Source organism: Aedes aegypti, chromosome 1 (genome assembly GCF_002204515.2).
Source record: "Aedes aegypti strain LVP_AGWG chromosome 1, AaegL5.0 Primary Assembly, whole genome shotgun sequence".
Classification (NCBI taxonomy): domain Eukaryota; kingdom Metazoa; phylum Arthropoda; class Insecta; order Diptera; family Culicidae; genus Aedes; species Aedes aegypti.
In genome coordinates, this window is record NC_035107.1 from 108,384,463 (window position 1) to 108,399,127 (window position 14,665).

The 14,665-nt window shown below is 37.4% G+C and overlaps 1 protein-coding gene across 1 annotated transcript; it reads right to left on the bottom strand.

The window, feature by feature from the left end:
- Positions 1-1,101: 1,101 nt before the first annotated feature.
- LOC5576479 lies at positions 1,102-14,583 on the bottom strand. Its single transcript, XM_001662621.2, has 3 exons — positions 14,444-14,583; positions 14,243-14,387; positions 1,102-1,698 (listed from the first exon to the last, which is right to left on the bottom strand). The coding sequence occupies exons 1-3, from the start codon at positions 14,468-14,470 to the stop codon at positions 1,295-1,297; spliced, it is 576 nt and encodes a 191-aa protein (XP_001662671.2). The 5' UTR covers positions 14,471-14,583; the 3' UTR covers positions 1,102-1,294.
- Between the last annotated feature and the right edge of the window lie 82 nt (positions 14,584-14,665).

Consider the following 14,665-nt stretch of genomic DNA (forward strand, 5'->3'; position numbering starts at 1 on the left):
AGCCAATTCATCGGACGCCGAGTTGGAGAAATGTTGGACCTAACGGAAACATCAGAATGGCACTGGATACCTTCGAAAATGAATGTGGCAGATGGATGCTACGAAGTGGCAAAGCTTACCGAATCTGTCGTCGAGAGGTCGTTGGTTCCGAGGGCCACCATTTCTCTGGGAATCCAAAATTAAATGGCCAAATCTTCCAACGTGCCCTGGTTCTACCACTTTGGAACTGCGTGCTCACATCCAGCATCACACAATATACGAAGCAATAATCAACGTCGACAAATTTTCTCAATGAAAGCGCTTAGTTCGACATACAGCGTTTGTTAGACGTTTTTCAACGAATATCAGACGTAAATATTCAGGCAAAACGCGCAACACCGGTCCTCTGACTGAATCAAGACGAGTTAAAGGAAGTCGAGAATTATCTGTATAGACAAGCTCAATCTGAATTCTTTGGTGAGGAAATCCCCTTACTGCAAGATGCTGTTTCAGAACCATGGAAAAGTAAGCGAAAGTTGCTGAATCATAGCTCCTTATACAATCTAAGCCCATTCGACACCAAATAAAGTTTGGTTAAAAATATCGGAAAATCGTTTCGTTGTGTATGCAACTGTGGGTGTCCTCAAAAATCTCAGAGCTCTTACTAAATTTGTAAAATACTTAAGCGTTACAAGGGTATCAAAAATAGCCACTTTTGGCGTTGTGAAATTTGTGAATAAACCCAAAGCGAATCGACTCATTTAATAAAACCAAAAATTGATCATGTTTCTCACAAAATAAAAAGATGAAGAATATAATATAGGTATTTTGAACGATAACCTTTTTATATAGCTACTTTAACCATTTATGCATGACTGTTGTACTTGACTAATCGAGAGTATTATCTCTGGTCAAATTTTAGACTCCCTTTCAGTGAGTATGCGGTAGTGAATGGCGACTCTTTTGAAAAGAACCGTGATTCGTGAGTCGACTCTTTTAAATGACGACTCGTGAGTGAGTCGTCCATTTCTAACTTATGATATAATTTTGATATGATCTGCTATTCCCACCTGCAACTGGATGAAACGTTAAAAGAATGTGATATATTATAATTACTCAAAGTTTTAATTATATATAAAAAAACAATTCTATTTTCAACGACAACTTTATGTAATATAATACATGGTAATACTTCTCCATTTATGCATACATAGAATACAATACTTCAATCTAATATTGAGCACATGAACCAAGCAGAGAGCCCGTAACTTGACTTACCACGTTAAAACAAAAGAGACATTTCACAGATTTTAATTTACCTTTCCTCCCGAGCATGTCGCGTACCAAAACTCCTAATTCCTTGATCGCCCCACCTGTCCAACCAGTCGTACGCCTTGGAAATACCGAAATAGCCCACCAGAAACACCAATCCGATTGTGCCCAAGAGGCACCCCACACCGATCAGCACTCCAATCAGCAGCATCGACGCCACGGTTATCAGTGTTCCTTCGATCAGCACGAACCCGGTAAAGGTCATGATTGCCGTGGCCAGTGTGAAAAATACAAATATCATGAACGGCAACGATAGGATGAAAATTACGGCAGCAATCGACAGGGCCAGCAAAGGGTACTTCCTCAGTCCGTCGTAGATTGCAGTGGCGATTTCCTTCACGCGGAAACGATCCATCAGGTTGTTCGTGACTGTGATGAACAAGTCCCCTGGAAATATGTATTGATTCGATAAGTGATAAGTATTCCCGGGTTGAATATCAGTTTCAATAAAATGTGTCATGTGTTAATGGTCAGATAAAATACCGGTTTCCCTCCGTTGGTTTGACCACATTTAATCTGAACACTTTTTAATTTGTACCCCGCTAATTTGCACATCGTTCAGATTAAAAATGGTTCAAACGTCATTCAGCTCATGGAACGGAGTAAAGTGAAATGGAACGCTGTGGAACGGAACGCAGAATCAAAACAAAACAGCCAAAAGGGTAACCAGGAGTACGATTTTCTGTTGTTCGTAGGGTGACTAGAAGTTCAAATTTAAAATGAACCCCGATGGTTTGCATGAGGTACCGTTCAAATTAGCGGGGGTGCACGGTATTTACAAATGGCAATGTTTGCTTCACAGAACTTTTGCCTGTTTGCAATGGTTTTAAGTTTCTTAACTTTCTCAACACCAATTGTGACGTTAATTATTTATTGCAATATTTTAAAACAACATACATTTTTTTGGGGGCTTTCCTTAGCCGAGTGGTTAGAGTCCGTGGCTACAAAGCAAAGCTATGCTGAAGGTATCTGGATTCGATTCCTAATTGGTCCAGGATCTTTTCGTAATGGAAATTTCCTAGATTTCCCTGGGCATATGACAGTGATCCTCAGGCCTGTTTTTATAACTATTTTTATTTCTGATCATGGATAGTTCTCATAATAATTTAGTTTCATGTTCTTGATAACTTTGGCAGTAGCTTGCCGAAGAAAAACATTGCGAAACTTATCAGATTTGAGAGATTCAGACATCACGTGCGGCCCGCGGGCCGCACTTTGGTAACCACGGGCATAGAGTATCATCGTACCTGCCACACGATATACGAATGCGAAAATGAGCAACTTTGGCAAAGAAAGCTCACAGTTAATAACTGTGGAAGTGCTCATAAGAACAGCTGAGAAGCAGGCTCTGTCCCAATTAGGACGTAATGCCAAGAAGAAGAATAAGAAAGAGAAGAAGACGGATACTCCACTACCCGTAAGTTATATTAAAAACAACCTTATATACCATACAGCAAACTGTTCAAAACAATATATTATACTGTACCGTACACCCCCGTTAATTTTAACGGTACCTCATGCAAACCATCGGGGTTCATTTTTAATTTGAACATCTAGTCACCCTAGAAACGTGTTTCTGGTTACTCTTTCACTGTTTTGTTTTGATTTGGCATTTCGATCCACAGCGTTCCATTCCACTTTTCTCCGTTCCATGAGATAAATTGTAACGTTTTACGTTTTTTGTAGTTTAAAAACATTAATAAACAAAACAAAAAATGATTTTAGTTTTTATAGCGTTGAATAAAAATATTTTGTTTGCGTTCGTAAAATGCAGCGATCCATGTAGCGTAAGCATATGTGGATTATGTTTGCCATAACGAATTATGAAAGCTTCGCAAAGAGCCATGTACACATTTTGGCGGACTACAGGCGTAATTCAGATTTGTCGCCATACCTACCACACACCATGCAAAAGCAGTTGGCGAGATTTTCTATAATAGTTGCATTTTGTTCGAATAGTTGGACGGTCAGAATAGGCAGTTTCTTGGCGCAAGAGTTTCTTCGACTCGAGCATTTCGCTACGAAGTTGGCTGGAGAGCAGAAGTGCGCGAGTCGTGTGATAAAATTACGTTCAGTTGCAGTAAACTTTGAAAGTTGAAGTTAAATCTGGTGAAATTAAATTTGAAAACTTAGAGGACTGAAGTCCGTGAATAATTCGCGTTTCTGCGCAAAAGGTTTTATTAAGTTTATCTCAACGGAAAAAGCGTACGGCTGGATTTTACGTCGGCATTCGGCATCCGTCACCGCCGAATCGTGATTTTTGGTAGTCCGTTCGTCGAGAATTTCGGAAGTCCGTTCATCGTTCAGACCCGTGTGCAGTGCAAAGGCCCGCCTTTTTAACAGGTAGCTAAACGGAGGCGCGAGTGAAGTCGCTCAAGTTCTTCAGTAGCGAATTTCTTCCTTCGTACGTCAATTACCGAGGGTAAAGGTCCCAATCACGCTACACTTTGTGGGCCATTTCATCGAGAGTTTGGTTTGTCGAAGCGTGACGTCAATTACACGCCGCAAATCTCGATCCTAACCCAAGAGCTGTGATGGTAAATCCACCAAAATGGCTTTGGTGAGTGATTTTGACGGATAGCGCCGACAATTTTTGTCGCATAGGATTCATCGAATGTAGCGCGGTTGTTGCACCATGGCCAGATTCATTTCCCCAGCGCGTGCACGGAAAGAAATAACAATTGCGATTTAAAAAAAACAGTAGCGGAAAATCAATTGATGATCATTGTCGTCCTACTATTATCAAACGTTTTAATAAAAATAAAATGCTTTTAGAAGTGCGCAGCAATGGTAAATCGGTCTGATGTATTCTGCGCAGTTCATATGTATTTTCCACACGTTCTCCTATAATTGTTTTTAATCCACTTCGATACCGTCAATCCACCCCCAAACTGGATGGCGTACACTCAGCTCAACGCAATTTATAATTAAGTATTGAGTTGTATATATTAGTATATATTAGTTGTGGTGCTAGAGGACATCTTGAAAATCCACTGACTTAAAATTCTGGAATTCGGCCGAAAATGTTTTAGTGGTTGCTTTCCAGTTTAATGGAATTTATTTTAAAAAATCTGGGTTCGGGGATTCTCACAAAATTTCTCGGGATTTCTTCTGGAAATCCAATCGAAATTATTATTTAAATTTTGATATTTTCCTCGTAATCCTTCAGTATTTCTTCCGTGAAACTCTTTGAAAGTTCTTCAAAAATCCCTTTGAGATTCTTTCCGAGATACCTATTTTTTTAAAAAAAAAAGACACTACACGTTAGTGCTTCCAGTGGGTTATTTGCCCTTTGAAGGAAGCACCACACTAGACAACGGACTAGCATGCAACGCCCAGTGGCACAGTCGGAAAACATTCCTCTCGAAAAGTTTTTCGGCCTGAGGCGGGAATTGAACCCATACTCCTTAGCACGATGCGGCTAAATGCCTCGGTGACACTAACCGCATGGCTACGAAGCCCACATTATTCTGGAATGCTCTCGGAAAGACGCCTGAGACTATAATTAAAAAAATCTATTATTTCACTTCACTTTCTTCCGTGCAAATTCGTGGGATTGTTTCGGAAATTCCTCTGGAGTTCTTTTGTAAATCCCAATGGAATTCTCCCAGAAATCCCTGTGGAATACTTCCGAAAATCCTGCTAAGAAGCTTCCAGATGACGGGGATTTTTTTAAATCTTTATTTATGGAAATCATCCGAAAATTCCTCTGTAATTGTTTGGAAATCCTCCTTATATTCTAACAGAAATCCTTCATATATTCTTACAGATTTATTGCTATTGATTTTATTGTTTCTGCCTGAGATAATTTTGTATATCCAGAATTTTTCCGAAAATTCCTTCGTGATTCTTTAGAATTTTTTTCTAAGATTTTTTGAGAAAAAAAACTCTGTGATTCTTCTGGAAATTCATAAGGAAGTGTTTTTGATTTTTTTCGTGAGGGGCTGTCCATTAATTATGTAAGGGTTTATGGGGGGAGGGGGGGTTTGAGATTTCTTACGCGCCATCCAATTTATTTTTAATTTTCATACAAAAAATCTTACCATGGGGGGAGGGGGGTTGAAAACCCCCGAAAATTGTCTTACGTAATTAATGGATCGCCCCTGATTTATCATTGATTTTCCTTGGAAATTTTCTTAAATCCTTGGCAGAATTTTCTGAAAATCCCTCTTGAGTTCAAATGGAAATCCTCCAAGAAAACTACCGGACAGCCACTGGGACTTTAAAAAAATACCTATGAGATTCTTTGATTACTGATTTCTTTTTCTGAGCATCTTTTGAAAGTGACTTTTAAATGGTTCTGGAAATTCCATTTGAAATTATTCCGTAAATCTTTCTGGAGCTCTTCTGGACATCGTAATTATTCTGGAAAATATTCATGAAATCGTCTGGATGTCTGTGACTTTTCTTCGAATCTTCAGGGATTCTTGCGAAATAACTTCTGGGATTCTTTTGGATATCACTGTAAAAAACATTCAAAATCCATTCGAAATTCTCCTGAGATTGTTTCAGGAATTTACGAGAATCCTTAAAATAATTCCTTTAGAAATCTCCCTGATAATATTTTAGTGATTTCTCTGTGGTTCTTCTGTAAATCGACCTGGGATTCTTCCGGAAATCCTCCTTTAATTCCAAAGCAATTTCCAGAAGAATTTTCAGAAGGATATTTTTAAGAATCCTGTATATTTTTCCCTAAGAATCTCAATGTATTTAAACAAAATACCAGGACAATTTACGGTTCAATCCCACAAAAACTTCCGGTGGAATTCTTGAATACTTATCATTCAAGCAGAATTCCAGTCGTATTTCCGGATGAATTTCGGCAGGTTTTACGGAAGAATCCCAGCAGAATTTCTTGAAAAATTCCACTAAAATTTCTGGAAGAATCTTTGAAAGATGTTTTGAAGTCCTCCAGCAGGATAACAGAAAGAAATCTGGGGGTATTGTAGAAGAATTTCCGAAAGAATCCTAGAGAGATAGTCGAAATAATAACAGTTTTCTTGAAAAATTCAGGAAACTCCCAGAGTCTAGAGGTAATTCGGGAAGAATTTTTGCAAGAATCCTTAACAGAAGGATTTGAAGGATCCTCAGAAAGATTTTCGAAAGTATCCCAAAAGGCTTCGCGAAAGAATGCTAGAAAGATATCTAGAAGATTTCCTACAGGATTTTTGGAAGAGTCCCAGACAAATTTCAAGAATATGGACGTAAAAATCTCAGTGGCATTTCTAGAATAATTTCAGAAAGATTTTCGGAAGCATCCTCGAAAGTATTCTAAAGGGATTCCGAAAGCATCTCAGAGGTATTCTCATAATAATCCCAGAAGTATTTCCGGAAAAAGGCCAGAGTTATTTTCGGAGGAATTCTCGACGAATTTGTAGTAGAGTCGATGTACATTTTTTGGCAAAATCCTCTAAAAATATCCAGAAGAATTGCACCAGGATTTTTGTTAGAATCTTCCATTGAATTTCCGAAAGAATCTTCGAGAATTTCGATTCGAATTTGATTTCCAGGATTTCAAAAGTAATCCTTAAGGAGATAAACGCAATCTCACATACAGATTTATGCAAATATTCCAATAAGATGTCCAGAAGAATCACAAAGGATATCCGAAAGAATCTCAGATATAGTACCGGAATGCTAACGATGTTTTTTAGATGAGTTCAAAAGCGATATCTGTAAGTATTCTGTGATTTCCAGAAGAACTTAGAGAAAAATCAGAAATAATCTTTAGATTTCCAGAACAATCCCAGAGAGGTTTTGAAGGATTCATAAGTGATTTAAGGAAGAATCCCAGGAGGGAAATTCCATAAAATTCTGGAGTAATTTCTGGACCAATGTCTTTTTATATGCTGTATCAATATTTACTAGTAATTATAATAAACAAGTATTTATGGAACAATAACAATTTTAATTTATCGCCATAATTGAACGACAATTTTAATTAGAATGTGCATCCACCACATCATCCCTCTCAGAAGGATTGTGATTCTAAATATTTTTTTTGCGGTGATTCAGAATTGTAATCACATACTAGTTTAATTGTATGTGGTGTCATTCAATATTTAAAATAAAATTCGTTAAGCCGAACATGTTGATCCTTCGACATGAACCAACGAGCATTGCTTGAAATAATGAGATTTTTTCGATTACTTTGATTACTGATTTCTTTTTCTGAGGATCTTCTAAAAGTTACTTTCAAATGATTCCGAAAATCCCGTTTGAAATTATTCCATGAATCTTTCTGCAGTTCATCTGGACATCGGAATTATTCTGGAAAATATTCATGAAATCTTCTGGATGTCTGTGAATATCCTTTAAATCTTTCATAGATTCTGGCGAAATAACTTCTGGGATTCTTTTGAATATCACTGTAATTTGGATTTAGAATTCTCATGGGATTATTTCAGATATTAACGATAATCCTTCATACAGAAGTGATGTTTCTGTGAATCGCCTTGGAATTCTTCTGGAAATCCTTCTATAATCCCAAAACAATTCTCAGAAAATTTTTCAGAAGGATATTTTTAAGAATCTCAATGGAATTTCTGAAAAATACCAGAACGATTTACGGTTGAATCTCACGAAAACTTCCGGTGGAATTCTTGAATGATATCCGGAAGAATGACAGTCGTATTTTTGGATGAATCTTAGCAGGTTTTACAGCACAATCCCAGCAAAATTTATTGAAAAAATTAGAATAGAAAGATATCCGTAAAAAAACTCCAACAGGATTTTTGTAAGAGTCCCAGGAGTATTTCAAAGATATTGGCGTAAAAATCTCAGTGGAATTTCTTGAAGAATTTCAGAAAGATTTCCGAAAGCATCTCAAGTCATTTTTGGAAGAATACCAGAGGCATTCTCATAAGAATACCAGAAGTATTTCCGGATAAAAATCTAGAGTTATTTTCGGAGGAATTCTCGAAGAATTTCTAGTAGAGTCGTACATTTTTTGATAAAATCCTCTTTAAATATCCAAATGGATTGCATCAGGATTTATGGTAAAATCTTCCATAGTATTTCGAAAACAATTTTCAAGAATTTCAAAGAATTTAATTTCCTGGATTTCAAAAGTAATCCTTAAGGAGATACACGCAAAATCACATACAGAGTTCTGCAAAAAAATCCAAAAAGATGTCCAGAATAATCGCAATGGGATATCCGAAAGAATCTCAGAAGTAATACCGGAATGGTAACGTTTTTTTTTTGGATGAATCCCAAAGCGATATCTGGAAGAAAATTCAGAAATAATCTCAAGATTTTCAGCAGAACAATCCCAGAGAGGATTTGAAGGATTCATGAATGATTTAAGGAAGAATCCCGGGAGACGCTCCCAAAGAATTCTAGAGTACTTTCTGGAACATTTTTTTTCATATGATTTATATATAAAAATACTTTAATTCAAATATATTTCTTGTGTAGCATTAAGTTTAACTACAGACATAGCTCGTAACATCAATAATAAATTAAATTTATAAATCTTTTAAACACATCCAAATTAAATAACAGTTCAAAGAGTAAAATACCATTCTCATGAGTTTTTGAGAATCATATGGGCGGTGTTTAGACAGACCAGACTAGATGAATTTTAAATCTTCCATGTTATTTTGATACAAATGTATCATCAAATAGATAAGTTCCATTATTACAGTAAATATCTAAAATATTTTGATGTTTCACATGTTTGGGGTACATTTTTCTTACTCGATTGAAAAAAACACTTGGTTCAGTCTGTCTGAACACCGACCATATCTATGTTTGCTATTTGATATTTAAATACTTGAATTGTGCTGTATCAATATTTACAGGTAATTATAATAAATAAGTATGTATAGAACAATAACAATTTTAATTTATCCCCATAATTGAACGACAATATTATTTAGAATGAGCCTCCCCACATCATCCCTCTCAGGAGAATTTTGATTCCCAATATTTTTTTTGCGGTGGTTCAGAATTGAAAATATCAAAAGTCTATTGTAATCACATCCTTTTTGTTCAATTGCATGTGGTGTTATTCGATATTTAAAATAAGATTCGTTAAGCCGAACATGTTGATCCTTCCACAAGAACCAACAACAAGCATTGCTTATGTTAAGAGATTTTATCGTAATGCACAACCAGCCTAAACGTTCTTCCCCTTTTGTATATGTACTAATTATAATTTCAAATTATTTTAATTAAATTAGTTGTGTTGTCTACTATTGTACACGGCAATATGTTTCAAAATAAGTGGAGCTGCTTTTAAAACAAACTTTAACATCGATCAACCAAACCGTAGAATATCCAATAGCGAAAAAATAATAATAATAACCGATCATTGCAAATCGAGCCGAACTGGCGCTCTTTCCGTGCGCACGCGCTTTCTGCAGAGCTGTCAAACAGACTTTTGTGCCTTCCTTCTTTCGCTCTCCTTCAACTCAACAACTCAGCACGATCCACCTCGCGGTGGATTGGTGAGCTGTCTGGTTGTTGCAGATGAACACTTATCGTGTAGCGTGACATCATCATTGACAGTAAGCGTGCAACTCACCAGACAAACGATAGGTGTAATTAACAACTGGACTAAGGATAGGGCTGCATTACACCCCGCTCGGATTAGCGGACAGGTACGCGAAGCCGGGTCGCTGGGTACGTGTATTCCTACACTGAGATGAAATCTCCATTATTTTTTATGTGCGGAAAACAGATAAGATGGGTTCGACGGCCTAAAATTTTAGTTTATGTGCAACATTTAATTTTCATTAGATTACAATAAAATTAAATGTAATCACATATATTTCCCACATGCTACGCAATACAATACAAATGAATAATGCATTCATGATTCAATTACGTGAAATATGTTTTTGATTGCGGGTCAAACGCAATAGAAAACAGAAAAAAAACATGTTTGGGAGTGTCTAGAAGAATTTGCTGATGGACTCTTAATCTAAACGTATGGTAAATAACGTAATACAGTAAAACGTACTTCATGTAGTTTAATCAAAAATATCTGTTTCTCAGCAGGACGTGAATATAGCGAGGGATTTAGCACACCGGTGAACATAGCAGCGAAGTCAGAAAGCAACAGCAAACCTGGAGACGAGGCTGAAAATGCCACTGATTCCTCAGCTCGTTACACCCATCAGCATCAGAAAAATTAATCGCACCCAAGTAACCATAAACACTAATAATAAGCCCTTAATCAGCATCATAGATGCGTACATGCATTATAATAGCACCACAAATGCTTACACACCTTATAACAGCACTTCCGCTGCATAGGAACTTTATTACAGCATCATTAATGCTTCTAAGCCTGATGCATACAGGCATTAAATAAGCACTATATTGGCTTTATATTCGAATACAGGGCATGTTTAAATGCCATCCAGTGTTTTGACAGATATACCACGTGCTTTGTGTTTGCATATAGTGGTAAGAGGGAGTCAAACATAAATCTTCTCACTACTACAATTGCAGGTTTTATGACGGGGAAAACTGATGGTTTAAATTGGTCACTTTTCTTTCCAATACTATTCATCTTATGTGGCCGTAGGAGCAAAGGAGCAGGACAACAACTCAACAATACGGGTGTCGCAAGTTCGAGACGTAAAATGAGGAATTTCATCATCATAAAACGAGGATCAAAATGTGTCAATTGCAAGTCCTCAAAAGGGTAAAAACTACCAAAACGAATATGTCTAATACGGAGAAGTACTATCTGTATCATTTTATAACATTTTTTGCATACTATTAGAGGTTTCCGTTTTCATTAATTCATTTATTTAGCTCGTGTACCAGTTGCTTGACCGCATACGCGAAAGCTCTCTGGCTGCGTACGCGAAAGCACAAAATATTCGCCCTTAAAACCTGGCGAAAACAACTGACGTTTCTCACGTGGTCTTATATCAGCATTAGTGGTGCAGAGAAGCACGGTTATATCTTGGCACTATAATGGCATGCTATTTCGCCTTTTCTGGCATTATAATAGCATTATATGCGTATATAAAACTGACATGCATCAAATGATTACCCTATATGCGCATATAATGCTGTTACCGTGCCGCATTATCGTGCTAACTGGTTACTTGGGCACTTAATCAACTAATCATGTATATGATACATAAATATTATTCAACATTATACAAACAGTTTAGACGTTAAACTTACCTTTTTTTTTCTTTTTTCGATGATGAGAAGAGTAAACAAAACAAAAAATAATCTAAAAGCGCGCCATTTGTTTACCATTTGTTGCCAAACATAAAATTTTAAAGTAGACTAATATAAATTGAATTGGATCCAACCTTGTTTTGGATGTGCGTCGCACATAAAAAAATAAAGGTTACATAATTTCGGGTTCTATCTGCATCATTGTTAAAATTTATGTGCAAAGCTTGATTGCAAAAAATTATGTTTGCTGCACATAAAATATAATGGAGATTTCATCTCAGTGTATTGGCAGGAGCGGATCGTCCCGGGTATTACTTGGCAAGATCGCCGTTCTACTCTCGTTCTCCGAAATCGGAAGCTTTCGTTCCAACCGCCACTCCCTCCGCAACATTGTTTCGGCCATTTTGCACGCGGGTCAATTCATCGCTGCCCGCCAATTTGCAGCACGGACACACCGGTGGTCGCCATCTCGTTACCGCCATCGCCGAGGTCGACCGTCGCCATCATCGAGTCTGCGGAGTCGACATTTCGTTTCCCGTCAACGAGCCATCATCGAGTCAACGCCAAAATCCTGCGCAGGTACGTCAAGAGCTTAATTTGTACATGGCCATGTTTGCTCTTTTCCATTCCGTACGGTTTTTGCTAGTCCAACCCGAATGAATGGAGAATCGTTTCCTAAAATAACTTACATTACGTTTCGTTCCGTTTTATTAGCTCATTTGAGTAAGCATCCTCTTCTGAATTCCCTAAAACTTTAAGGCTGTGGAGGTATAAAAGTCATTCTTGCGTTTGATTTTCTAGAGTTGTTTACCAAGAACCGTTCAAAACTCTCCCAGAGAGAAAAGTCTCTAAAAGTCGGGCAAATCTGAACACGACTGGTGGTCTCTCATTGAGAGTGGCGCTTAAGCCACCGAGTTTGCTAATAATCTCTAGTAAAGTTTTACGAACTGTTAAAAAATGACGTTTGCACCATTTTTATTCTGAACGATGTGCAAATTAGCGGGGTGCAAATTAAAAAGTGTTCAGATTAAATGTGGTCAAACCAACGGGGTACGTATGTGTATTGTTATTTTACAATACACTGTATTGTATTTCCAAAGTCTTGAATGGATCTTTTACAATATGTTGTACCTATTGTTTTTGTGTAGTATTTTTTAACCCGAGTGAGGTTTTACCCTGGGAGGGAGTATCTGTGCCACACGAAATATAGAACAACGTTTGTTTGAACTGCAAGATAACTCCAGCTTGCCAACAACAATCAAGGCAGGCTTGGGGAAAATCGCTAGTTTTCTTTTGTTGTGTATTTTCGATCTTTCCTGACAAACATGGAAAAAAGGCCACAGTCCACAGTTTTCTATGCACTGAATATTCATTTTCATTGGAAAAATAAAAACGATGCGTTTTTCAATGCTTTATATTCAATCAGATTGAAAGGTGCTCACGTGACATTACTTGCATTGCGTGCATTAATGGATTTTCATTCCATTTTTGTCACTTTTGATGAAATGCGAAATTGTGTTTTTATCAGTTACACGCTTTTTCCATGTTAGTCCAATATTTGAGATCTGGACTCACAGTGACAGTTCGTGACAGCGGAATCCCGGCTCACTATGAACCGATGCACGACTTCATTATTTGACTTTTGAGCGGTGCCGTGTTATTTACGTGACCATGGGAACCATCACTATAGTGAATTCGGCACCGCTCAAACGTCAAATTAGTGAACTCGTGCATCGGTCCATGACGTACAGAAATTTTGTTTTGGTTTCTCCCTCCCATCAGGTTATACCCAGTGTTGCCACAAGTACAGATTTATCTGGAAAGGTACAGATTTTCTGATAGTTTTTGGTACAGATTCTGTACGGTACAGACTACAGATTTTCACAAAAAAGTACAGATTGATAGAAATTTTTGAAATTCACGATTTTTGTAACAAGATGCGTGAAATTCGAACCTAATTTTCTTAAAACTATTATTGAATGACACTATTTCCCAGTGTTGTGAAAAACTCAATTTCTCACAACTCACGCTTGAGATTTTTCATGCGTGAGTTGTCAATAATGCAACTCAGCAGTCAAAAAATCATGGACGAGTAGGCTCACCTTTTTGACTCATTGTCTCGTATTTCCACAGTTTACTCACACACTGCAATGATTTCTTGTTAGTCAGATAAAATTATAGTAATCCTTTCTAACGTAAACAACAACATTCGGGTTTTACGAGTTTTTGCTGGGTTTTGCGACTAAATCATTTTTTACGGTTTGAGTTGATTGAGTTGATTTCGCATCTAAATCTCAAGCGTGAGAGGTCATTTTCAAATGTTCTCCTAGATTTGAAGCAACCGCACGGAGACGAAATTAAACTCAATTTTGGGTTGTTTCAACGCAATTCCGTAGTTGAGCCCAATAACTCAATTTTTGGCTAAATTTCCAAGGTCCCCACTAGGTAGTTTGGCTTTAATTACATTAGAAAAATATACTCAATTTTGGGTTGATTTAACGCAAAATTGAGTTCTTTCGACCCAAACATAAGAAAAGATGCATTTACCCAAATTTGGCTTATTGGGCCAAAGTACCCCCATTGGGTAGATGCAGCTCTCTCTATTTTTGACAACATTCGTGTGGGAGAAAGAAAAAACCGAGAGATTTTGGGTTGAAACTATAATCGATATACTTAATTTTGGGTAAACTCAAAAATTAAGTAAAAATATTTCTCCGTGCGTGCAAAATGTGCTGGACTCAAGTTCAAAAACGGTATGTTAAAAGAATGATTAACTTACAATACAACGTTGCCCGTTCCAGCAGATACCTGGCCAGATCTTCGGCGTTCTGTTGGCTGCGGTCAATGTCGCGAGAACGACCCCGGAACCCATTGCTGGGCGTGTTGCGGCTCTGATCTCCTCCATCGGACGATAGGTCGTCTTCCTACAGGGAGATGTTTATTAGTGAAAACTTGGTTGATTTGGAAAATGAACACTTACCAGATCGCTTCTTTCACGCAGAACCATGGTCGGTACAAATCTTTTTAGATTGAAAACAGTTTAAAATTTCATACACTTGAATCGAGTCGGACGCTGATTGAAAGTGATCAAAGCGATGGCCGCAAACAAGTTTTTGTTTTTGTTTCTGATTACCAGTGCTGCTAGTTTGATAAATTTACGATTTGAGTTACCGGAGTGAACTCCGGCACTCACATTCATTCG

What these genes read in the sequence shown, in the direction of transcription:
- LOC5576479 (XM_001662621.2), bottom strand. Translation starts at nt 14,470, where the DNA reads ATGGTTCTGCGTGAAAGAAGCGATCTG. An exon ending in TGCGTGAAAGAAGCGATCTG is followed by an intron (nt 14,388 to 14,443) that starts GTAAGTGTTCAT and finishes ATCTCCCTGTAG; the next exon opens with GAAGACGACCTATCGTCCGA. An exon ending in GGAACGGGCAACGTTGTATT is followed by an intron (nt 1,699 to 14,242) that starts GTAAGTTAATCA and finishes ACATATTTCCAG; the next exon opens with GGGACTTGTTCATCACAGTC.